At 48.8% G+C, this 22851-nt stretch overlaps 3 protein-coding genes and 1 long non-coding RNA gene across 14 annotated transcripts; 3 read left to right on the forward strand and 1 right to left on the reverse strand.

The window, feature by feature from the left end:
- The first annotated feature begins 226 nt into the window (after window positions 1–226).
- Window positions 227–5149, forward strand: LOC140588864 (uncharacterized). The gene is made up of 2 exons (XR_011990082.1): window positions 227–2344; window positions 2425–5149. It is a non-coding gene; the product is annotated as an uncharacterized lncRNA (long non-coding RNA).
- Window positions 5150–8473: 3324 nt separating this feature from the next.
- drd3 (dopamine receptor D3) lies at window positions 8474–11963 on the forward strand. Its single transcript, XM_023845153.2, has 8 exons — window positions 8474–8542; window positions 9095–9365; window positions 9514–9626; window positions 9710–9846; window positions 10161–10336; window positions 10612–10674; window positions 10989–11328; window positions 11427–11963. The coding sequence occupies exons 1-8, from the start codon at window positions 8529–8531 to the stop codon at window positions 11621–11623; spliced, it is 1311 nt and encodes a 436-aa protein (XP_023700921.2). The 5' UTR covers window positions 8474–8528; the 3' UTR covers window positions 11624–11963.
- A 1969-nt stretch (window positions 11964–13932) lies between these two features.
- qtrt2 (queuine tRNA-ribosyltransferase accessory subunit 2) lies at window positions 13933–18162 on the reverse strand. Of its 6 annotated transcripts, none has more exons than XM_023845174.2 (9): window positions 18068–18162; window positions 17407–17615; window positions 16835–16890; window positions 16528–16604; window positions 16242–16451; window positions 15962–16158; window positions 14711–14862; window positions 14462–14564; window positions 13933–14381 (listed from the first exon to the last, which is right to left on the reverse strand). In XM_023845174.2, exons 2-9 carry the CDS (start codon window positions 17604–17606, stop codon window positions 14144–14146), a joined length of 1233 nt encoding a protein of 410 aa, XP_023700942.1. In that variant the 5' UTR covers window positions 17607–17615; window positions 18068–18162; the 3' UTR covers window positions 13933–14143. The 6 variants fall into 6 exon arrangements, with proteins under 6 accessions (XP_023700942.1, XP_072567502.1, XP_023700941.1 ...); XM_072711401.1 differs by having other exon boundaries at window positions 14497–14559; window positions 15962–16161; XM_023845173.2 differs by having other exon boundaries at window positions 15962–16161.
- Window positions 18163–18443: 281 nt separating this feature from the next.
- On the forward strand, window positions 18444–22841 carry ccdc191 (coiled-coil domain containing 191). 6 transcript variants are annotated; one of them, XM_023845167.2, is made up of 16 exons: window positions 18455–18690; window positions 18811–18849; window positions 19066–19210; window positions 19288–19425; window positions 19543–19936; window positions 20039–20204; window positions 20285–20475; window positions 20571–20802; window positions 20882–21078; window positions 21162–21253; window positions 21343–21425; window positions 21504–21605; window positions 21840–21983; window positions 22064–22216; window positions 22349–22503; window positions 22658–22841. In XM_023845167.2, the coding sequence occupies exons 1-16, from the start codon at window positions 18619–18621 to the stop codon at window positions 22839–22841; spliced, it is 2487 nt and encodes an 828-aa protein (XP_023700935.2). In that variant the 5' UTR covers window positions 18455–18618. The 6 variants fall into 6 exon arrangements, 4 of the variants coding, with proteins under 4 accessions (XP_072567476.1, XP_072567475.1, XP_072567477.1 ...); XM_072711375.1 differs by having other exon boundaries at window positions 18450–18690; window positions 19543–20204; window positions 21507–21605; XM_072711374.1 differs by having other exon boundaries at window positions 18452–18690; window positions 19543–20204.
- The last annotated feature ends 10 nt before the right edge of the window (window positions 22842–22851 follow it).

Below are 22851 nucleotides of genomic sequence, written 5' to 3' on the forward strand. Positions count from 1 at the left end.
ATCGACTCGCCCACCACTAGTTGAAGCAGTGTTTCCCAATTCGGCCCTTGGCGACCCACAGCCGGTCCACGTTTTTGCTCCGTCCGAGCTCCCTACTAGACGGTCCACGTTTTTGCTCCATCCCAGCTCCCGGTAAGGTTAGGACGGAGCAAAAACGTGGACTGTCTAGTAGGGAGCTCGGACGGAGCAAAAACGTGGACCGGCTGTGGGTCGCCAAGGGCCGAATTGGGAAACACTGCTTCAACTAGTGGTGGGCGAGTCGATCTAAGTATCGATAATATCGATAATAATGTTGGTATTGTTATTGATCAATACCAGTTTACTGAGATCGATACTTTGGCTTCAACTTCTCTCCTGAATGCACTGCGGCTGTCTGGGCTGCGGCAAATTATGCTACTACCTGAGGCCTATAGGACACAGCAACTTTTATTCAATTTTAACCCTTTGTTTAATTGATATGATTTTTCTTCTCTAATTTGGGTTTTTTTTCAATAGCTCCTAGGCCCTAGGAGCCTGCAAGACAAAACCTGGTGCATCTACCTCAGCCCTATAAGACACAGCAACTTTTGTTTGTATCCTTTCAAGCACTGTATATGTATTTTTATTGTGAAATTGTGTCACCCTAATGATGTTCAATGTTAATAAAACCCACTATATAGCATCTCTAAGAAATTTTCGGAAAGGGCCGGTGTGTATGCGGGTTTTCGCTGCAACTTTATATTACTAATTAGAGGACTGACTGGCTGAAGAGTCCTCACACCTGGGTTTGAACAGCTGACCTAAAGGTTACCCCAAAAACCTGCATACACACTGACCCTTTGCGGATAAGATTGGCCACCCCTGAGCCAAGTTTGCAATACCCTTTTTGGCTCTTTTCCCATTAAGCGTATGCACAGCGTTCAGAAGCATGAGCAGTTTTATTTCTTACCACGAGGTGGAGACAGAGGCTCAAACGTGTCGCTTTTATCCAAAGCGGGAAGGGTTATAATGTATAGTATGGCGTTTCCCCACTGAAGTTCAGGACATCTCGTTGGATAAAACGAACTTCTGCAGTTCCTGGTCAGTTTCGTGTGTCGCTTTCCCACCGCACAACAGGAACTGTGACGCTTATGTTAAATAAGCATGTATTGGTTCAAAATTGGACGCTCCATTTCATCTAAATTTTATTTGTACCTCCTGCAACAAATTTATACAACCCACCCCCGTAATTTATGCCCATGCCGCAACATGTTTATCATTCATTATTAAATCTGGCCAGCAGATTGATCTTTCGTTTTACACAGAATAAAAATTCTGTAACGTTATTCCGCTAAGTGCTGGCAAGTTTTACCGCTGACACAGGAGATATTAGACAAAAGTATATCGAGTATCAGTCGAATTTTCCGATGAAAAAAAAGGAAAAGCAATTCAGTGATGCATTCAATGTAATTGAGGTACAAAAATATTTTCAAAAATAAAAAATGGCTTCAGCACTACAATCAGGATGAGTTTCTGCGGGGGGAGACCACCTTAAGCGTGTTGGCTGGGATGCAAACCCACGACCACTGCTTTGTTAGTGCACTGTGATACGTATTGTACCACAGGAGCTATTATATGTAATTTTAAGTGTTTTTTTTTTTTTTTTAGCTATTTCTAGTAGTTTTTAATCTAGCATACTAAAAAGGTCATTCATCCCCAGCACAATAAACCTGCTCCAGTTTGCCTACCAGCCAAACAGTTCCACTGTTGATGTGATCTCTCATGTCCTGCATTACACCCTCACCCATATCCACAGCTGCAAGGAGAACTATGTGAGAATGCTGCTCATCAATTACAGCTGAGCTTTCAACACCACAGTCCCCCACAGACTGGCCACCAAACTCAGAGACCTAGGAACTGGGCTCTGGGCATTTTTCACAGGCTCAGCACATGTCCAGCATGCTCACCCTCAACATCGGAATTCCGAAAGTTTGTGTCCTGAGCCCTCTGCTGTTCTCCCTGCATGTACACACAACGGTGCTTCTATGCACAGCTCCAACTCCATCAATGACATAATATTGCTGCGCCTCATTTCCAGCAACGATGAGCAGGCCTACCTGAACGAAACTAACCACCTAGCATCCTGGTGTGAGGCTTAGAACCTCTCGGTCAATGTTAACAAAACAAAGACGTTAACCATGGACTTCAGAAGGACAAACCAGAGGAGTTACATCTCTCTCAGCCATAGGCAGTGGAGTAGGCAAACAACTGTCAGTACCTCAGAGTCCACATCTCCAAGGACCAGGCACGGTCACACCATGTCCACATACAGGTCTCCAAAGCAAGACAGAGACTCTGCCACCTTCGGCTGCTGAGGAAATTCAAGGTATCCACAGTGAATCTCAAGAATTTCTGTACTGGTGCTATAGAAAGTGTAATTTCACCAAATATTTCATTCTGGTACAGCAACTGCACCACAGCGAGGGGTCTGTGTTGCAAAGCACTGCAGCTCTGCCCTCTCTGCAGCACATCTACACCAGATGATGCAGGACCTGGGCAACCAGAATCAGCAGGAACTGCACTCACCCAGCACTAGGCTGCTGAAATCAGGCAAACACTTCTGCAAACCTGACAGCCGAGACAGAGAGACTGAACAGAAGTTTCAGTCTTTAGACTATCAGGCTTGATGGACAGCTAATATAAATGAAGCTTAGGTCAGCTTCAGAAGGAGTTAATGTCTTGCTCTGCATAGCTTCATGCCACTTTTCAATAATAATGCTAATCCTTATGTCTACTGTTATACTTTTTTTTCAGATCATACAGTGCCTGACAAAAGTCTTGTCACTTAACCAAGTTGTAGGAACAACAAATAATAACTTGACCTGTAGTTAATCAGTTGGAATCAGAAATGGCTTATAAGAAAGGCAAAGCCCTCTAGATTATGCTTATTATACCAAAATAAAGTTTTTTATCATTCATTGAGTTTTGTCATGTAATTAGGACAGAAAGGTCAACTTTTGCCTGGACAAAAGTCTTGTCATATACAAAAATAATGTAGAAATTATACATATACTTTATTTAGAATACACAAACATGCTACAATAACATCAGAACATAAAGTCATGATGCCTTGGAAGAAAGAATTAATAACATGTATGACTTCCATGAGCTTGGAGGACGGCATCCATACGTCTTGGCAATGACTGAAATAACTTGTTGATGAAGTCATCTGGAATGGCAAAGAAAGCAGTCTTGCAGGACTCCCAGAGTTGGTCTAGATTCTTTGGTTTTGTCTTCCAAGCCTCCTCCTTCATCCTACCCCAGACATGCTGAATAATGTTCATGTCTGGTGACTGGGCTGGCCAATCCTGGAGCACCTTGATCCTCGTCAGTTTCAGGAACTTCAATGTGGAGGCTGAAGTATGACAAGGAGCGTCATCCTGCTGCAGAATTTGCCCCCTCTTATGGTTTGGAATGTAATGGGCAGCAAGAATGTCTTGATACTTCAGGCTGTTGATGCTGCCATCCATTCTGCAGATCTCTCAAACACCCCCATACTGGATGTAACCCCAAACCATTTTTCCTCCACCAAACTTGACTGTTTTCTGGGTGAATCTTGGGTCCATGCAGGTTCCAACAGGTCTCCTACAGTATTTGCAGCATTTGGTATGCAGTTCAATGGATGATTCTGGTGACCAGTTCTGATGTCGCTCTACTGCAGTTGAAAAAGGGTTGGCCCTGGACTTTCGAAGCAACAAACGGTCCTCTCAAAGAGTTGTCTTACGTGGTCTGCCTGACCTGGGCTTGTCATGAACATCACCAGTTTCTTCATATCTTTTTTTAATCCTCTCCACTTGATGTTTGGATACATTAATGACGTCTGAAACCTCAGCAGACTTGGTCTGTGGTTGAATCTTTGGCATGTTGTCAGAAGTCAGGTTGCACTTCAAGTGAAGGTCTGGTTTGCTGGGGATCTTTTTATACACACCTGGGATTATGTTAATTACAGTATTTGTCACAGGTGAACCTCAAATCTGTGATTGGTTGAATCATTAAAAGACATGACAAGACTTTTGTCCTTGCAAAAACAGGTGTTATGGACTTTAACAAGCTGTGAACATCAGGACACTTTTTGACTGTTTCATTTTGCACCCAGTTATTAATGTGAAAGTCCTTGGCATTAAATTGATCCATTTATCGTAACAATTGATTGATTATAAATAAAGTTATATGCCTTTTTAAGTTACTATGTCCTTATGTGACAAGACTTTTGTCAATGACTGTACAGTGCCATCTTTGTACATTATAGATTGGAATGAATGCCTTAAATATTGTGTCTGTATATATAGTCTTACTTAATTTCTATTATCCATCTTCCACCCTTCCCCACTTTTAATTAAATTTTAATTAATTTATTATATATTTGCTTTTTTATTTAACTGTAGTTTTGAATGTTGCATGATCTCAGAAGTAACCAGATTTGCTGTGAGTACCCCTGTAATGATCACACAGTTTCGTGAGGGGGACCCCCCCTCCCCCATGGCACTGATGACTAAGTGGTCGTCTGAGTAATAGCAGTGTCATTGTCAGTGTCCCCAATATGTGTGGCTTAAACCGTTGCCTGATACTATAAATATATTTACTAATTACTTTCAGTAATGCAGTAGCTTCTGAGTTATTGTTCGTATTTGATGTTTCTTATTTTAGTAAATGTTCATCAATGTCAAGATCCGTGTCGGGCGAGCGGGGAATCAGGCGAGAGAGCCGTGAATACTAGAAAACGGGGTTTTATTCGGAGCGGACAGGACGAAGGGGAGCACACGGCAAACTCACGTTAATGACAGATCTGGGGAATACTGACTCAGACGCGGACTAAATACACAGAACAGGTTGAACATAACAGGTAGCCTAACAGGTCAATACAATCGGGAATTAACACGAGGTAACGAGGGGGGCGTGGCGCACACGAGGATCGGACGAGCCTGGCGTGACAATCACTCTGTAACCTATATCCTTTGTTAAAATTACACAGCATTATTATATTGCTGCAAGTATGTTGTAATTTTTGCTTCAATATTGTATTATTGTCTTAAAACTCTTTTGTATGGTATGGTCAAATCCAACTTTTGCACAAGTCTAAGGTTAACTTAGACTATTTTTATGAAGGTGGATTAAAACAGAGTGAGATTCAGAGTGTGTAGTTTCAGTGATTTTTTTTGTGAGTTCAGAGCTTCATGACTCCCCTTTGAATAACAACACAATTTGCATAAGTTTAAGTTTCTTTTGTGAAGGTCAAAGTTCATCGTGCAGAAGTAATCTTTGTGAGCTTTCCAGCAAGCACCAGCTGAGCCATTTAGCTGTAATAGTAAAAAGGTTACAGCTCACACAAAAACTCTTAGAATTGTCTTTTTTTGCTACCCGTGGTGTAGAAAATGTGCTTTGCCTCAAAGGGATTAATAGACAAAAAACATTTCTGATCTCAGGAAGGTGTGTGTGATTTACATGCCAAGTTTCAATCCTTTAATTCCTAAAGGATTATTAGGAACACCATACTAATACGGTGTTTGACCCCCTTTCGCCTTCAGAACTGCCTTAATTCTACGTGGCATTGATTCAACAAGGTGCTGAAAGCATTCTTTAGAAATGTTGGCCCATATTGATAGGATAGCATCTCTGTCACGTTTCCGGAAGAAGGAGAACGGGGATCCAGAAAAGCAGGGTGCAACAGGTTTATTAAACACCGGGACGTGCGATCTCCGCAGGAGAGCGGTCCCACCGGGGTTCGGGTAACCGGCCCCTTTGACTGACTGACCGAGCCCAAACAGGAAACACCCGTGAGATTCTCCACTAGTGGAGCCGAGGCGAAGGTACAGGAGCGGCACGCTGAGATCGTTGTCGTGGTTCGAGGTCCAGGGTCGAGGTCCGGAGGAGTCTGTCCGACGTGTAGATACCAGGACACGGAACACGAGGAGGGAGACGATGGACTTGGAGGAAGAGGTAAGTCAGGGACGGGAACGGGTCTGAGGGGGGAAGGCACGGAGGCAAGGATCACACAGCGGGTTGACAGGTGGGACGGGAAGAAGCGGGTAAACGAGAGACAGAAAAAACGCTTAGCAAGGCACGAGATCATCGGCACAATACTTCGCAGGGTACTCCTGCGATCGTAAGGCTTATAAGCCTGGTCTAATCAGCCGGCGAGGTGGTGTCTCCGTCTGGTCCCGCCCCTGAGGGCGTGACAATCTTGCAGTTGATGGAGATTTGTGGGATGCACATCCAGGGCACGAAGCTCCCGTTCCACCACATCCCAAAGATGCTCTATTGGGTTGAGATCTGGTGACTGTGGGGGCCATTGTAGTACAGTGAACTCATTGTCATGTTCAAGAAACCAATTAGAAATGATTCGAGCTTTGTGACATGGTGCATTATCCTGCTGGAAGTAGCCATCAGAGGATGGGTACATGGTGGTCATAAAGGGATGGACATGGTCAGAAACAATGCTCAGGTAGGCCGTGGCATTTAAACGATGCCCAATTGGCACTAAGGGGCCTAAAGTGTGCCAAGAAAACATCCCCCACACCATTACACCACCACCACCAGCCTGCACAGTGGTAACAAGGCATGATGGATCCATGTTCTCATTCTGTTTACGCCAAATTCTGACTCTACCATTTGAATGTCTCAACAGAAATCGAGACTCATCAGACCAGGCAACATTTTTCCAGTCTTCAACTGTCCAATTTTGGTGAGCTCGTGCAAATTGTAGCCTCTTTTTCCTATTTGTAGTGGAGATGAGTGGTACCCGGTGGGGTCTTCTGCTGTTGTAGCCCATCTGCCTCAAGGTTGTGCATGTTGTGGCTTCACAAATGCTTTGCTGCATACCTCGGTTGTAACAAGTGGTTATTTCAGTCAAAGTTGCACTTCTATCAGCTTGAATCAGTTGGCCCATTCTCCTCTGACCTCTAGCATCAACAAGGCATTTTCGCCCACAGGACTGCCGCATACTGGATGTTTTTCCCTTTGCACACCATTCTTTGTAAACCCTAGAAATGGTTGTGCGTGAAAATCCCAGTAACTGAGCAGAGTTAAAATGTCAAGTTAAAATGGAGCAGTCCATAAAACAATGGAGGCCTCTATGGCACAGTAAGGGGCTTTTCATGCAGACCAGCGGCAAGAGGGACCTGAGCTTCCTCAGGAAATAGCAGCAACTTAAGCCTGCATCTCTGGTAGCCATGCACCCCCCAGGGGTGTGTAGACCTTCCAAAGGCCACCACCAGCCCCTGAGTCATTCTGCTGATGTTAAGCTGCAGTTGGTTCTGCTTGTATCACTCAGCAAAGTCCTCCACCAAGCTCCTGCCCTCTTCTTATAAAGCCCACTTTTGGCATGTCATCTGAGAAGCTCTGCAGATGACCTCTCTCTGTCCGACCCCCCCCCCCTCCTTAAGAGGTGAGAGGTGGGTGGGACATGACCATCCCTAAGAAATCTGATTATTGCCTATTTTTCTGCCCAAGGGCGGCCGCCTGCTTCTGATGATTTACTTCTCTCTGTTCATTTTCTTCATTTTTTCCTGTCCTTCCCACTCATGAAACACACATCACAACATGTGCAAAAAGGATGCACAATTTGCTGAATTCATTTTGATGGACCATCCAGATCAAAGGTAAAACAGAAGCTTCTTCTTCTGGGTTATCAACCTCAACGATTTTCAACCGCCTGGACATTCCAGCCCCACTTAAATGCACAGTGCTCTGTGGCTGGCTTGTCTGAACATCTGCGTTTTGTTAGTTCAGTGGTAAGAGGTATCTAAGATGCCCAGGAAGCCTCAGTACCAGTAGAGTGTACCGTCAAGCAGCTTCAAACCTTTGTGTCCCTCACCACTAGCACCATGCATACATACACTGTTCTATAAGATTATAAATGTACATTAGCTTCTTGATGCGCTATTATGTTGTGTAGGCTATATTGTCTGATCCCACCCTTCATGGAATTAATAGTTCATCTTATCTTTCTGCATCTTATAGCCAATTATGTTTTGCTGCAACATATATGTTTATAGCTTGTGCATTATGATGCCAAATTAATAATATAATGTTAGTATAAAAACCGGAGTGAGACCCTCGCAGTTCGTTACTCTAGCATCAGCCGCCACAGACGAGGCGGTCAGACCCTTAAATGGTGACAGCCGCTGAAAACACATATTTAACCAGCTTTTTCTTTTTAATAAACCCGTTATGTCTATAATGCAAAACCATGTTCCTTTATGCAGTCATATTTATGTATTTAAAATAGAAATCAGCACTGTGCCGAAATTTAATAAAGTGATTTAAGAGTGAAGGATACTCTTCCTCTCCGGCGCTTCCCCCGTCTCCGGACCTGAAGACCGGGCAGTGACCGCGCCTCCACCACAAAGGCACAAGCGTCCGTTATGCGAGGGAGACGCGAGAACGGGCTGGAGCAGCGCTCCCAGCCGCAGATCTGCGCACAAGCCCGCGGGGGACAGGAACCGCTCCCGGCGCAGGACGCTATGTGGAAACAGTAAAGCGCGCAGAAGCTGCCGCTGGCCAGGGATCTTATGAAAACTAACAGGTGTGTACCGTTATAATCTGTGCAATGGTGATGGGCGCTATTGAAATGTGTACTATTGTAAAATTCGTACTTGGTGGACTATTTCGCAATATATTGCAGTTTTTCTTCATGTTACTGAACATTGATCGATCATAATCCGGTCTCGTGCTCCAGAAGCCGTCCTAGCTGGCTATCAATTTACTCGCGTCGGGTTGGTGTCTTGACAGTGCTTTTAAATTTTATAATTTAAGTCGACTCGCAATATAACATTAACATTATAATATAATTTTAAGACGGACAACTCAGTTTTTATATCTTTGTCATCTTACAAGTTAAATAACCAGGTTTCGTGCGACTTTATTGTGTTGTTCTTAGTCCAACTGTTTGTCAGGTAAGCCGGCGTCAGGCAAAGGAGTTATTGGAGACTCGGCAGTAATCGATATTTATAGGGGCCGCTAATTCCGTCAAAGCAGTGAAGTTAAAGAGCGTGCTGGGGCTTTTCATCCTCGCTAAGCTGACAGCTGCCCAGGGAGGCGGAGGGTCCCGTCCTAAAATCGACCGTGTGCTCACTAGGACCATGTCGCTGTTTGCGGCTACTGGCGCCTTCTGGAACAAGTCAGATACGCTGAATGGGACCGGAGTCCAACAGGAGGAGGGCCGGAACTACAGCGCCCTGCTGTATGCGCTGCTCATCTTAGTGGTGGTATTTGGGAACTCGCTGGTTTGCCTGGCGGTGCTGAGGGAGAGGGCCCTGCAGACCAGCACCAACTACCTGGTGGTCAGTCTCGCTGTCGCCGACCTGCTGGTGGCCATCCTGGTCATGCCCTGGGTGGTTTACCTGGAGGTGAGGAGGCACAGCAGTCATCTTTTTACTGTGGTGTTACTGTGCCTGAGATTCTGTAAATTAGGCGACTTGCATAGTCAGCTGCTATGAATAAGCTGATACCCATCACTTCCTGTTTATTCATGCCTTCTTGCACGCATGTGTGAAGGTGCTGGGGGGAGACTGGCCTTTCAGCCGGCTCTCCTGCAACATCTTCGTCACCCTGGATGTTATGATGTGCACAGCCAGCATCCTCAACCTGTGTGCTATTAGCATCGACAGGTATGTCTATCCCAGCATGCACTGCTGCTGGGCGTCACACTGTTACCTGTGGAGCGGCTCTGCTTGAAAGCGTCTTTCTGTAGGTACCTGGCAGTGGTGATGCCTGTCCTCTACACCGCCAGCCGCAAGTCCCGCGGCCGAGTGTCAGCCATGATCGCCACCGTTTGGATCCTTGCCTTTGCCGTGTCGTGCCCCCTGCTGTTTGGATTCAACACCACAGGTGAGACATGTGTCCTGAAAGCCCTGGGGGCATGGGCGTAAATTACGGGGGGGGGGATAGGGGGGTTGTAGCCCCCCCAATAAATCAAAACCAGCTAATACAACCCCCCTGATAATCATGCTTCCCCCGTAATGGGTGGAGACCTCAACCCCCCAAATGTTCCAGCCAAAGTTACGCCCTTGCCTGGGGGCCATGTACACACAGAAACAGTATTATGTGACTCTGGGGCGACCCTGTATTGTAGTGGGGTACAGCAGCAGCCACATGGTATAGATGCGCTCAGGGCTGCTGTTGACTGTGCTTGTGTCCGCCAGACAAAGCCAGCACCTGCTCCATCTCAAACCCTGAGTTCGTCGTCTACTCCTCTGTGGTGTCCTTCTACCTGCCCTTTGTGGTCACTCTGCTGGTGTACATGCGCATCTACGTCTTCTTTAAAAGGAGGAGACGGAGGAGAAGAATGACCAGCTGTGGGGCCAGCGTGAGAGTGCAGGTACTTGTACGAGTGACGGAGCAGTGTAGTGATGCTTGGGGGAGCAGTGAGCCTGCACACTGTGAGTGAAGTACTCTGGGCGCTGGGTATCCGGGACAGTGGCCCATGTTTTGGAGATGGCAGCGGAGTACTGAGACAGGCACAGTACAGTGTGTGACACGCAGGGCTGGGAGGGGGGGTCAGTGTAAGTGGAAGGAGAGAGCATGGAGACAGGCAGCGCATGCTAAGCGAGAGCTAACGAGGGCAGTTGACCTTAACACTGTCTCTCTCTACAGGAGGAGTCCGTTACGGAGAGAGAGGCGTCCTCCATTGAGATCAAAGTGGCAAGGAGGACCAGGGTGTGTATGTGTGTGCGCACACTCACTTTTGTGTTTAAAATGTTAAGCTGATCACAAAAACGGACCTTAGATGAAAAACTAGAATCATAAATGTTATTTTCCATTTTCAGACTGTTACTTGCTTATTTCCAGGTAACTCTGTTAAAATGAAACCCTGTATATTGTAAATTTCACTGCATCATGTTCATTGTATTTTGGTCAGTTGTTTTTTTAGAAATAAAGATTGTATAGATCAGATAAACTAGATGCAATTGTGAAGTCACACTGGTGACACTTATTGTCTGCTACTTCCTGTGATCCCTGCTTCCTTTCAGCGGAGGCCACAGGCCCTGTGCGGCCCTCATTTCCCCTCCACTTGCCTGCTACACTGGAAGTTCAAAAGCCCCACCGTGGAGGACAGACGGGCAGCAGAATCGGCAGACTCTTACAATGTGAGCCAGGCATCGTTGCCGCGACTGGACATCGAGCTCCAACAGAGGGAGGCTCAGGAGGAGAGCTTAGCAGCAGAGAGCAAAAAGGAAGCAGCCAAGAGGAGGCAGGGGGTAAAGAATCTACCCAATGGACAGACCCTGGTCTCTCTGCACACTGCCCATAGGGGTGGGAACATGCAGACGCGGGAGAAGAAGGCAACACAGATGCTGGCCATTGTGCTGGGTGAGTATGCTGAGGTCGTGTTAATGTGGCGAGGCGGGGGCTGGAGCAACGCCCATCTTTGCCATTTGACTGATGCTGAGAGACTCTTTGTAATCTAGGCGTCTTCCTCATCTGCTGGCTGCCCTTCTTCGTGACCCACATCCTGAAGACTCACTGCAAGGGCTGCCATGTGCCCAACCAGCTCTACAGTGCTGCCACCTGGCTGGGGTATGTCAACAGTGCTGTCAACCCCATCATCTACACAACGTTCAACGTCGATTTCCGGCGTGCCTTCATCAAGATCCTCTCCTGCTGAGCATAGACCCACCCCTCTCCCCGCTGCTTGCCTGGGACAAACAGCCCAGATAACCTGAAATGGCATGTGACTCGCTCTACTGGCCTGCGGGAACCAAGGACATGGAGAAGGTCCCCAGTGACTGAAGGTTTACCTGTGAAACGGAAGCTGAAATTCTAACCCAATCTGTTAAAGGACATCAGCCCAGAGGAAAAGGGTGATGATAGTACTGGAAGGCCATTAGGGCTCACCCCACAAAGCAGAGGGAGGAGAGCACCCTGCTGCCTGGTGAGAACCTGCATCTTCTGCAGGACAACAGACAAGGACCTTGTCTCATTACCCTCTAGGTCAAGCATGTCAAACTCCAATCCTGGGGGGTCGGAGCCCTGTGTAGCTTAGCTCTTTCCCTGTTCCACCACAAATGATTTCACTTATGAGCTCTGTGGTAATTAGCACAATCAGATGTGTTAAATGAAGGTGAACCAAAAACTGTGCAGGGCTCCGGCTCTCCAGGACTGGAGTTTGACACCCCTGCTCTAGGTGGTTTGTGCCTTTCTCTGTGTGTATTTTTTCTGTTAACTGGGGATCATTAACTCAGCCTTCAAAAAACAGGTAATGGGAAGTAACTATGGGAACAGCCCTAAGGACAGGAAGTGACCACGGGAGGTTCCTTGTGACATCAACTGCCCTGGAATATGAATAGTCATACATAGTAGGACTCACTGATCAAAGACATCACATCTCAAAGGGAGACATCTCTGGCCTTCCAGAGAGACCTGCCGGATGCCTGACTGCCATCACAGGGCTGCTTAACACCATGGGCTGTGGGGGGTTTGGGGTCAGCTAGACTCCCCTCCTTGATGTATTTGGCAATAAAATGTTATATGCATGTTGACCACAGGCACTATGTGATGCCGTCACTGACACAGACCAACATCCATAATGATATCCATGTCCTTCACACTCGTTCCGAAGAGGACATGTGGCTGCTTAAAGATCACGCCTCACACTCTGTCACTGTTGGGCTTTGCTGGCCTCAGCTTGCTCCTCCCTCCTGGTGTCCTCATTGGTCTATGCTCCTCAAATGCCTCTCCAAATTGGCCAATAGGGCAGACGCTCTGTTCCCAATCTCACACACCAATACCTGATGGGTAGTGACCAGGGAGAGGGCTTTTGTCAGCTCAGCAGCCGCTCCTCACAGCTAAAACGGCCCGTGGTCCCACACCCTGGGCACCTTCTACTGGTCAAGCATCAGTACAGCTACAGTAATTTATTTTCTGAAAAGAACAAGTAGCAGCTAGTGCATGGCCAGCGCACACATGTAACGCATAGATATCCCCACACCACCTCAGCATTACCGCTTACAGTTAAATCTGACTGAAGGGCAGAGGTCTCTGTGAACAGAGCGTAATGAATTCTGCTGTTTTCTAAAAAATTTAATTAGACTCCGCTCCAAGTCCAGCCACGGTTTTTATTTGACATGAGCATCTGCAAACTCAGCCTCAGTAAATCTTGCAGCAGGTAATGCTAACTGCTCTGTGCAACTACAGTTTGGATTGCTAAGGCTGCCCTCCACTGGCTACACAGCAAACAGACATGTCTTGGGGAACCCCGGTTACTGTATGACTTACAGCCCTGTCGCTGGATTCATCACTGCCACATCCCTCACTTTGATGCAATACACCACAAAAAACAATTTAAAATTTTTTTGGGCACCCTTAAATCCCTTAAGCTGTGTGCACAGATCACAGAGGTGAGGGATTTGTAGAACTCGCCGCACACATTCTACTGGCCCATGTGCATCAGCTCATGAAAATAATGCCGATTCATGCACAGTGTGCAATTATAAAATGACAGACAGCAGAAAAGGGGTTGAGAGCTTTCGGAGTCATCCCTAGAGTCCTTAATGTCGGCAGTCTGTCGGATATCAGAGGAAGCCATTACGCAAGGAGACACTCCCCAGAAAGACAGACGTCCAGCAGAGCTGCTGAGTACAGATTACACCCCCAAGCTGCTCAATGAGGCACTTTGCAGCAAGACAGACACACAGTAAACGGCTGAGGATGGCAGCAGTGTCCACCCCCTTTGCCCTTTGTCCAACACTTTGCTCAGCATTCTGCCTGGTTTTCAGCTTCCTGTTGACTTACTCTTCCCACACAAGCCTCGCGAAATTAACTCCTAGCATACTGCTGCTGCAGATCCCACTGTCCAGCATGTCTGCACGACCAGAGCCGACAGGAAGAGGAAGCCTGACCCTCATTCCACAGGGGACCACTCCAGCCCAGAAGAGAGCCCATCACCAGCATCACCCCTTATTCAGCCGGGACCGATTCACACCATCACAGGTTCTTTTATTTTTTTTGCTGTAAAAACCATTTACAATCACAATCAGCAGTAAACCAGAAATCAGAGGCAACATTTTATTAGTCATTTAAAAACAAACAGTTCATAAGTCAATAAAAATGCTAAAAGCATGGTCACTGTACACCTGGGGGAGGGACCCACATCCAAAGCCCCGCCCCTGAGAACCCTGCCCCCTCACTACACACTCCTGCTGAGTCCCAGCACCTTGCCTTTCAGGGCCTCAAAGTGACCACTCTCCAGCGCCCTCCGCAGGGCAGAGAAGAAGCCACCATAGTGTGCCAGGTTGTGCAGCATCAGCAGCACACCAGCGAGCAGCTCTTTGGTGACCAGCAGATGGTGCAAGTATGCCCTCTTGTGGTTCTTGCAGCAATAACACTCACACCCTTCCACCAGGGGGCGGAAGTCATCCCGGTACCTGTAAGTCAGACATAAAAATGGATGCAAAGTTGCATGACAACACCCCAAACCGAATGAAACAGAAGTACAGGCACTCACTTCTCATCTTTCAGATTCATCTCAAAGCAGGTCACCTGCTGCAGGTCTGCCGGCTCCTCGGAGTCCTTCATAAGCTTCTCTGCAACTCCATTCTCCTCCTGCTCTGCACAGAGCCACAGATCTCTTCATGCAACACTCAGACCCTAGACCACATCATACCAGTCGGCCTATGCTCAAACTAGCCACATCCACCAGAGTATGACCAAACTGTTAAGGCATATACTTCCTGACCTGCAGGGGGCACCATACCTTTGCTCTCAGGATCACAGTTGACATTGAAGTCAAAGTTGAGGGCACAGCCCCGCTCAGTGACCAAAAAGGGGAAGAAGCCCTCAAAGAGATCGACACCTAACTCCACACATGCCAGCACCTCATCAGGACGGCCAACACCCTGGAGCAGCCTGCAATACACACACACACACACACACACACACAGCACCAAAGTAACCAAGTCAAATGACCAGGAAAGCAGTGTTAATTTTGTTGACAAAAAATATTCATCATAGTTCTCGTCAACGACCATTATTTTTAGACTAAAACGAAACGATAACTAAAATTATTTCACGAGGCCCAAGACTAAGATGAAGTGTATTGACACTTTCGTCAACGAATAAAAATGAAATAAAGACGAAAATGTTTGCCAGAAACGAGATCCAATCAGAACTAATGTATTTTGCATACGGCAGAGGCATTCAACTAAAATTTAAAGAGGTTCAGTTAGAGAAAATTTCTTGAAGCAAAAGTCCAGAAGATCATAATGCCTAACCATTTAATAGTGTGATATATATTTAAGTAGCCTATTAGTTGCATCAACATTGCATGTAATCAATACCTGACTGTCAAATCAAATTAATTCAGTACAATTTAAAACAAAGGATGGAGAGGGAGATCGACAGGCGGATCGGTGCAGCGTCAGCAGTGATGCGTGGTGAAGAAGGAGCTGAGCCAAAAGGCAAAGCTCTCGATTTACCGGTCAATCTACGTTCCTACCCTCATCTATGGTCATGAGCTGTGGGTACTGACCGAAACGTAACGGAACGGAAAACGTACATTTTTTGTTTCACCAGAGTTGATTTATATAACAAATTACATTACTTTATACAGTTGTTAAAAAGCGTAAACTTCAACGAACATGAAATCACCAATAAACTACGTCTGTCTTTGTGTACTGCACAGTCAGACCTTGTACTGCACAGTCAGACCTTAATACCATTCCTTAACATTGGTTTCATTTCATTTTGGTGAACATAATGACTTTTAGAAATCAAAGGGAAACTTTAAACATTTTGCACTTTTAATTTTAGTCGATTAAATCAACTGTAGTTTTAGTTGACTGTAAGTTGACTATGACTAAAACTAAATAAAAATTTGCTGTCAAAATTAGCACTTTAGGAAAGCCAGCAGCACAGTACATATACATGTGACTCTGCTCCTCCCCCTGTGGTAGATCTTTTTACTTTTGGCTTCAGATTACAGTAGTGAGCCCACAGCCACACACACCTGGGCTTATCCTGGGGCAGCTCACTGGTTACTGCGACAATCAGCTGGTGCTGCAGCTCCCGTTCCATGGCCCTCGAGTGGAAGCCATCCAGGACGAAACCGCTGACGGGCCTCTTAGCTGTCTCCCGCGACGAGCGCAGCCGCTCCTCCAGGACGTCGCCTCCCTCGATTACACCAAAGATGTGGGCCTCAGCCAGCTCCTGGGTGAGGGGGACTCACTGCTCAGCGCCATCACGGGGTCACCGGGCCCACACCACAGTAACAGGGGGTGACGGGGTACCTGAGCCTTGTGATGCAGCAGTAGACACTCATCCAGGAAAGCCAGTGTCCGATCCACGGACTTGCGAATCCTCTTTAGCGAAGTTCCAGCCTGCTGGGTGTCTCCGTCCGCCAGGCTCTGGTACCAGTTAGGCCGAACAGCAGCCTGAAGTGCCATGTAGCGCTGGACAGTGAGTTCGATGCGGCCGCCGCTACTCCATATGGACACGGTCTGTGGGTTGTATGTGCGTGTCAGAGGTTGCGGTGTCCAGTCAGATCACAGTGCCCCAAGAACAGAGAACCCTCACCTTGTTGGTGTTGTAGCCAGAGGGGCACAGGGTTGCGGGGTCATGCAGTGAGCAGAAGAGCGCCGTGTTGTGGAGACCTGCAGGAAAGACGCCAGCCACATGGCTCAGCAGCGCCATCAGGCTGCCGGAGGATCCGCACACATCCACGGGGATTTTGTGGCCAGACCGTACTCATCTTTTAATCACTCTATTCTCCATCTCACCTCATAACACACAGGCAGACTGTACTGTAATGAGATCACAGACCGCTCCCCTCAGATCCAGGAGGACAGGGGAGGGAGGGCAAACAGACAGTGAAGTGTGATACCTGCAAATTTAGCTGCACCCTCTTGGAAGGACTCTAGCACCTCCTGATGCTCAGCCCTAGAAAAGCGAGTGAGGGACAGCCAGTTAAAGGCCCAGAGAAGACAGAGACCACACAGCCAGGGCCGTGAAGCCCAGCTGATGGTAAGAGGCATCATCTATATGAAATGTGCATCGCATTTGCATGTGTGTATAATGATGCAGTGATTATGAGAGTGTGTGTGCACATCTTTGTAATTATTAAATTTGGGGGACCGGATTTCCCCACAATATGATAAACCCATAACTTTTCACCAATTATTTTTGAAAATCTGCAAATGCAATCCAAAAAAAAATAAGTCCAACAGACTTGTATTTTGTTTGGTTACTTATGGTTAAGTTTAGGGCTGTATAGGAGTTAAGATAGTCATAGCTGGGATTTTAGGGTTATGCCCATGGAAATGAATGGTGAACCCCCATAAAGATATGAATAAGTGGATTTTGTGTGTGTGTGTGTGTGTGTGTGTGTGTGTGTGTGTGTGTGTGTGTGTGTGTGTGTGTGTGCGTGCGTGCGTGTGTGCGCGCGCCGGTGCTCACACGGAGGCCAGAGGCAACAGGGCGCCGGCGGGCAGTGCCCCTAGTGTCCGAAGCGTATCTTGCGTGAGATGCGGCACAGAGCAACAGCGTGTGTACAGCAGGCACCCCGGCAGCTCTAGGCTGTGCTGCCCTCCCCCGCCCAGCCCGCTAAGGATCCCCAGCCGAGCGCCCCGCACCAGCCGGCGAAGCTCCAGCTTCATGCTACTTTCCTAAAGGGGGAGAAGAGGCACGGTCAGAGCGCGACAGACATCGGCTCGCTCCGCGCAGGAAAGCCCCCCCCCCTTGTTTATCGGCTTGTAATGACGGTAATTATCACTTCCTAAGAGCAAGGCTGTCAACTTTGGTCAGCTGGCTGGAATGAAATTTTGAAGTCTACACACACATGCACACGATGTAGCTAATTTTAAGTTTACAATGGAATAATATCGATATGTCGTAAGACTCTGAAAGCGTGAATGCCTGAGAGCTGGCAACCCTAACCGTGACAGGGACACGGGCAGGTAGTAGATCAGAACGCGTTAACTCTGCCGTAAACGATGCATCAAAAAACCAATAACTCTACCGGATAGCTAACAAAATAAGAAAATGCTACAATAAATAACAATAAAGAGGAGTCAGCTACTCGAAATGAAAAATGTGTTAACTTTTCACATTAACTCACCCAACTTGAACGGCTTCACGTGTAACACCACTCGACTCACGATTATGAGCATGCGCTCTAGCAACCCCCGCTTATTACATCATCAACAATTGTCCAAGCAGTCGTGAATGGGGAAAAAAACTCTGGTTCACGACTGGCAGAAACAAAGACATTTGCCTGGTTGTTAGAGGTCTAATAATAGGATTAATATAACTGAGTGACATTTTGTAGACTTTCGTGCTAATTATGTATTTACAGCTTCAAGTTCAAGACGTTGTGCGAGACGTCATTGCTATGGTTACTCAGTAATTTGTGACTTGTAGTTCTGTTATTGTTTTAAACTAGGGAATTACAGCGGATGGGTCATTATTTGGACTACAATACCCAAGACGCCACATCGAGCAGTAGCAACTGTTAAGACAACGGCTATATTACCGATGGTACTTCGGAGCCGATAGCGCACCGGTTCCTTTTTCGTGAATCTAGCTCTTCTTGGGCTCTGTAGCTTTAAAAATACTGCGTATCGCTACACACAAATTCCAGAAAGCAGAGGCAAAAGAACCTCAAACCACATGGCACATTTCGTGCCGAAGCCGGACCTCTTTCGCTGGAAGAGGATCACCAAGAATGAAATGCATACTAAGGTAAAGAAACATCTTTTAAACGAATTCCAGTAATTTCCTGCTTCCACCAGAAACAAAGTAACTTCGGGCAAATCATCGACCAATACATTACATTTCGGTTTCGTTTACTTCCAAAACTAGGCAAAGGTGAACAGAGATGACATTGAACACTGGAGGCAGGTAAGAACGAACTTTTCAGCTTTTAATTGTTCCCGAGTAAACTGTCAAAGAAAGGGGCATTATATCACATGACCAGCTCGGCATGAGGTCCAGCTACTGGAGGGGCATGTTCACGTGTTCAGATTCCCGTTCGCCTTTAGCTGTCCCTCTGTAAATACACCCCCGCTGGTCGCGATGGTGCCGAGCAGGGTTAGGACTGTCACTGTGGTCCCACAGAAGGTGGAGGCCGCCTCGCAGCTGGCCATGTCCCAGGTGCTCTGCGGCAGGCAGAGAGGAGTGCCCGGCGTGGGTGGGCGTGGCCAGGCCATAGCTCTGCGTAACCAGGAGCAGCTCCGTGATCACGATGACGCCTTCAGAGAAGGTAGGCTTGTGCATGTATGCGCCTGTGTTATTTAAACACAGGTCAGGTGGCACCCTCACGAGCCCCACCCCCTGTAGCCCAGACCCTGCTGAGTGACTGGATGAACAGCAAACTGCGGCTGGAGCTGGAGCTGGGAGAGGATGAGAGAGAGACCAACAGCCCACTTATATCACCTTCTGAGCAGCCGGGATTTCTGCAACACACCAATTTTGATGGTTAAGTAGTAGAGCAATTGCACATTTTGAGTTCATGCATATATATACACACACACACACACACACACACACAAAGCTGCAGCATTTGCCTCTCACGCCTCCTCCTGTTTTGTTTAGACTTGCACTCACACCTGGAACAGGAAGCAGACAGCACCACAGCGCACACACTCCTGTGGGAGCTCATGCAGAGGACAGCAGTGGACTGTGGGATACTAGAAGAATCTAGACTGGATACAGAGAGAGAGAAGAGGAAGCAGATGGACCCATGCGTCACCATGGAAATCCATCATCAGCAGGTTCAAGAGAGACAGACATGGCTGGATGCTGAATGTGAGCGGAGGTACAGAGAGGAGGCATTGAGGAGGGAAGGGAGGAGAGAGACAGGGAGGAAGGAAGGGAGTAGAGAGGCACACCAGCAGGACTTGAGGAGGCAGGAGGCTCTTCTGGAACAGGAGGTGGTGCATTTGTGCAAAGAAATGGAGGAGAAGAGGAATTTGGAGCAGCGGATGAGGTACAGTACCCAGAAATCCCTTCTCTGGCTGGTCCAGTCAAAGTTCTGGTTCTGGTTCTATTCCATACATGGAGGTCCTATGACTGTGCTGTGCTCCTGCAGGGAGCAGGAGAGGATGAGCAGGAACAGGTCGAACCATGTCTCCTCCCCGTCTGACCCGGGCCTCTCCCAGCACTCCCAGAATTCTCAATCTAGTATGCAACAGGACAGCCAGTGGCTGCACAGGATGCAGGTGGCAGAGGCCAAAGCCCAGCTGCAGGGGCTGCGGGTGCGTGTTTGGTCACGTGTGCATGATCAACATCGGGAGCCCTGCCGGTGCCCATTTATTGCCCCCTCTCTCTGTGTCAGTGTCTGCAGAGCCACTTCTCAGCCTGGTACTGGGCGGTGCTGCAGCAGCACCTGTGCATGGGCAAGGCGGTGGCCCTCTCTGATTGGAATAGGCAACTGAGAGTATGGCGTGCCTGGCTTCTGTGGGTGTGGAAGCAGCAGGCACGGCGAAAGGCTGAGGCAGCAGAGGAACAGCTCCGCGCTGACAACAGGTAGGACGTCTGGCGGCAGCATCAAAGTGGGGCCTATAGCACCAACAGCAGTATCTGGCAAGGCCCTACCACATTGTCTGCATGTAATACTTCAGGTGCTGCCAGTTGGCACTGGAGAGTAACCGACGGCGGCTGCTGAGGTGGAGCCTGGCGGAGTGGCAGGCCTGGTGCTGTGCTCAGCAGCAGCAGAGGGATGTGCAACTGGGGCGGGAGGAGACGCGGCGCAAGATGGCTGCCTTGGTCAGTGCGGCAGCGGCAGGAAAGCTGGGAGGGGGGCAGCTTTTGGCTCCTCCCTCAAGACCTGGAGGGATGCACTCCATGAGGCAGGTGAGTGGGAGGACCACCTGTCTCACCTTTAGCATTATCATCGCCAGAGGGGGTAAGGGCTCTCTGTTGCTCCCTAAAGGCAGGGGACGCTGGTGTGCTACCCACACAGCACAGTGCCCCCTGTTGGCTGGACAGGGATGCGCTGGGCAATGGGCTAATTGGCCAGCAACAACAGCAGGGCATTAAGCAGTCTGTCCTGAAGGAGGAGCGTCAGAAGCAGAGAATGCTGGGATTGAAGCGGGAAGCCAAACAGGAGCAGTACACCGAAGGGCCCAGGTAACTATGACCGTGCTTTCAAACCAGATCAGTGAAGACAATTTGTGATTCTTTGCTAACCAGGGCAGTAATTTTACATGCAGTGAGCAGAGGTTCCTGAGGCAAACCAGGATCTCCCGACCAGTACCCAGAATCTCCCAGGTTCCCTCTACCCATCCCCACCCTGTGGTCAGAGGTCAGTTACTGTGTCCCTCACCTGTTGGGAACAGAGTAAATATTACACCTCACAGGGGCAGGGGTCTGACACACTGTGTCACCTCATAGCTATGGAAGAGCGCGCCAAGCTGCGGGCAGAGCGACAGAGGGAGGTGCAAGAGATGAGGAAGAGGAGGGAGGAGGAACAGCTGGTGAGTGAAGCACTGTCCTCCTCAGTGGGGTGAAGGCTGCACCTCTTCAAACTGTCTGACCCCTCTGTCTGCTCCCAGAAGCAGCTGAAAGCAGCAGAGGAGGCACGACAGAGGGAAGAGGAGCAGGAGAAGCAGGCTGCGGTGGAAAGGAAGAGGGAGCAGAGGAGGCAGGAGAAGGAGGTGCATGTAGTGCAGCAGGGGGGGCACCGGGGCCTTGCTGAGTGAGCCTCCGATACACGTCCATCTGTATGAATGATCAGGAGAAGCTTGAGTTTGTCCATCTGTCACCTCGTTGACCTTCTCAATTCCCCAACCCAAGGGTAGTTCCTCTCACTGACCCCCCCCCCCCAACCAGAAAGAGGAACATCATCTCTGATAACAGTAATGTGTATGCCACTCACATATGCCCCCTAGAGGCAGCTGGAGTACCAGCGCAGGGCAGAGAGAAGCCGCCAGCTGAATGCCAAGGCGCTGCAGTACCGCTGCCGTGCCCTGCTGCTGTTCCACGGTCTAGCGCCATGGCGACGTCTGCTGGAGCTCAGGTGCTGCCAGGAGCAGGTGAGTCCAGGCACCAAGACTCGCCCCCCCCCCCCTTATCCCCCATCTCCCATCTGAAGGCTCTCCCTCCCCCCTCCCAGCTGGCCATAGAGCACCATGGCTGCTCGGTCCAGAGGTCATTCCTGTTCTTCTGGGCTCGACTCATGAGTGAATGCCGGGCTGAGAGGGAGGCGTGTGCCGACCACCTCCACAAGCACCTCCTGCTGCGGAGGGGCCTTGGAGGCTGGCTGAAGGTGAGCAGGCGCGCAGATGCACGAAGTCGCATGCAGGCGCGCACAGTCACACAGCCTCCGGCAGACACGCTCAAACACGTGCGCAGTCACACACACTCTGACCCTGCCGTCCTGACTCCCGCTTCGTCCCAGCTGAAGAACCTGGCCTTGGCCCAGACGCTGCGAGCTGATGAGTTCTTCCGTCTTGGGACCCTGAGGAAGATGCTGGTGGCGCTGCTGGTTCACATGACCCGAGAAAAGCTTGTGGCCCGCAAGCAGGAATGGCGAGCCTCAGAGTACAGTGACAGGTGAGCCCGAGGTCACGTATGTGTGGGGGTGTCATGGGATGTGGATATGGTGTGGGGGTGTCGCGTGATGTGGATACGGCATGGGAGTGTCGTGTGATGTGGATACGGCGTGGGGGTGTCGTGTGATGTGGATATGACTGTCTCCCTCCTGCAGGCGGGTTGTGCGGCGCTGCCTCCGGGCCTGGCAGACCCTCCCCGGGCTGCTGTGCAAGGAGCGGGAGAGAGAGCAGAGACGATGCTGGCTGCGCAGCCGGGTGGCTAAGATTCTGCCCGACTTCAGGGCCTTGCCCGCAGTGACTTCCTGGGACCTGGAAGCCCCAAGCCACTCTGACATTTGACCCAAAGCAG

This window comes from Paramormyrops kingsleyae, chromosome 4 (assembly GCF_048594095.1).
Source record: "Paramormyrops kingsleyae isolate MSU_618 chromosome 4, PKINGS_0.4, whole genome shotgun sequence".
NCBI lineage: Eukaryota > Metazoa > Chordata > Actinopteri > Osteoglossiformes > Mormyridae > Paramormyrops > Paramormyrops kingsleyae.

Coding starts and splice junctions, on each gene's coding strand:
- drd3 (XM_023845153.2), top strand. Junction 9,366..9,513: donor CCTGGGTGGTTTACCTGGAG/GTGAGGAGGCAC, acceptor GCATGTGTGAAG/GTGCTGGGGGGAGACTGGCC. Junction 9,847..10,160: donor GTTTGGATTCAACACCACAG/GTGAGACATGTG, acceptor TGTGTCCGCCAG/ACAAAGCCAGCACCTGCTCC.
- qtrt2 (XM_023845173.2), bottom strand. CDS start 17,606: ATGAAGCTGGAGCTTCGCCGGCTGGTGCGGGGCGCTCGGCTGGGGATC. Junction 14,565..14,710: donor CTGTGATCCTGAGAGCAAAG/GTATGGTGCCCC, acceptor GGCTCTGTGCAG/AGCAGGAGGAGAATGGAGTT. Junction 14,382..14,461: donor ATGAATCTGAAAGATGAGAA/GTGAGTGCCTGT, acceptor TCTGACTTACAG/GTACCGGGATGACTTCCGCC.
- ccdc191 (XM_072711374.1), top strand. CDS start 18,619: ATGGCACATTTCGTGCCGAAGCCGGACCTCTTTCGCTGGAAGAGGATC. Junction 20,476..20,570: donor CAGCTCCGCGCTGACAACAG/GTAGGACGTCTG, acceptor GTAATACTTCAG/GTGCTGCCAGTTGGCACTGG. Junction 22,217..22,348: donor GCCTTGGAGGCTGGCTGAAG/GTGAGCAGGCGC, acceptor GCTTCGTCCCAG/CTGAAGAACCTGGCCTTGGC.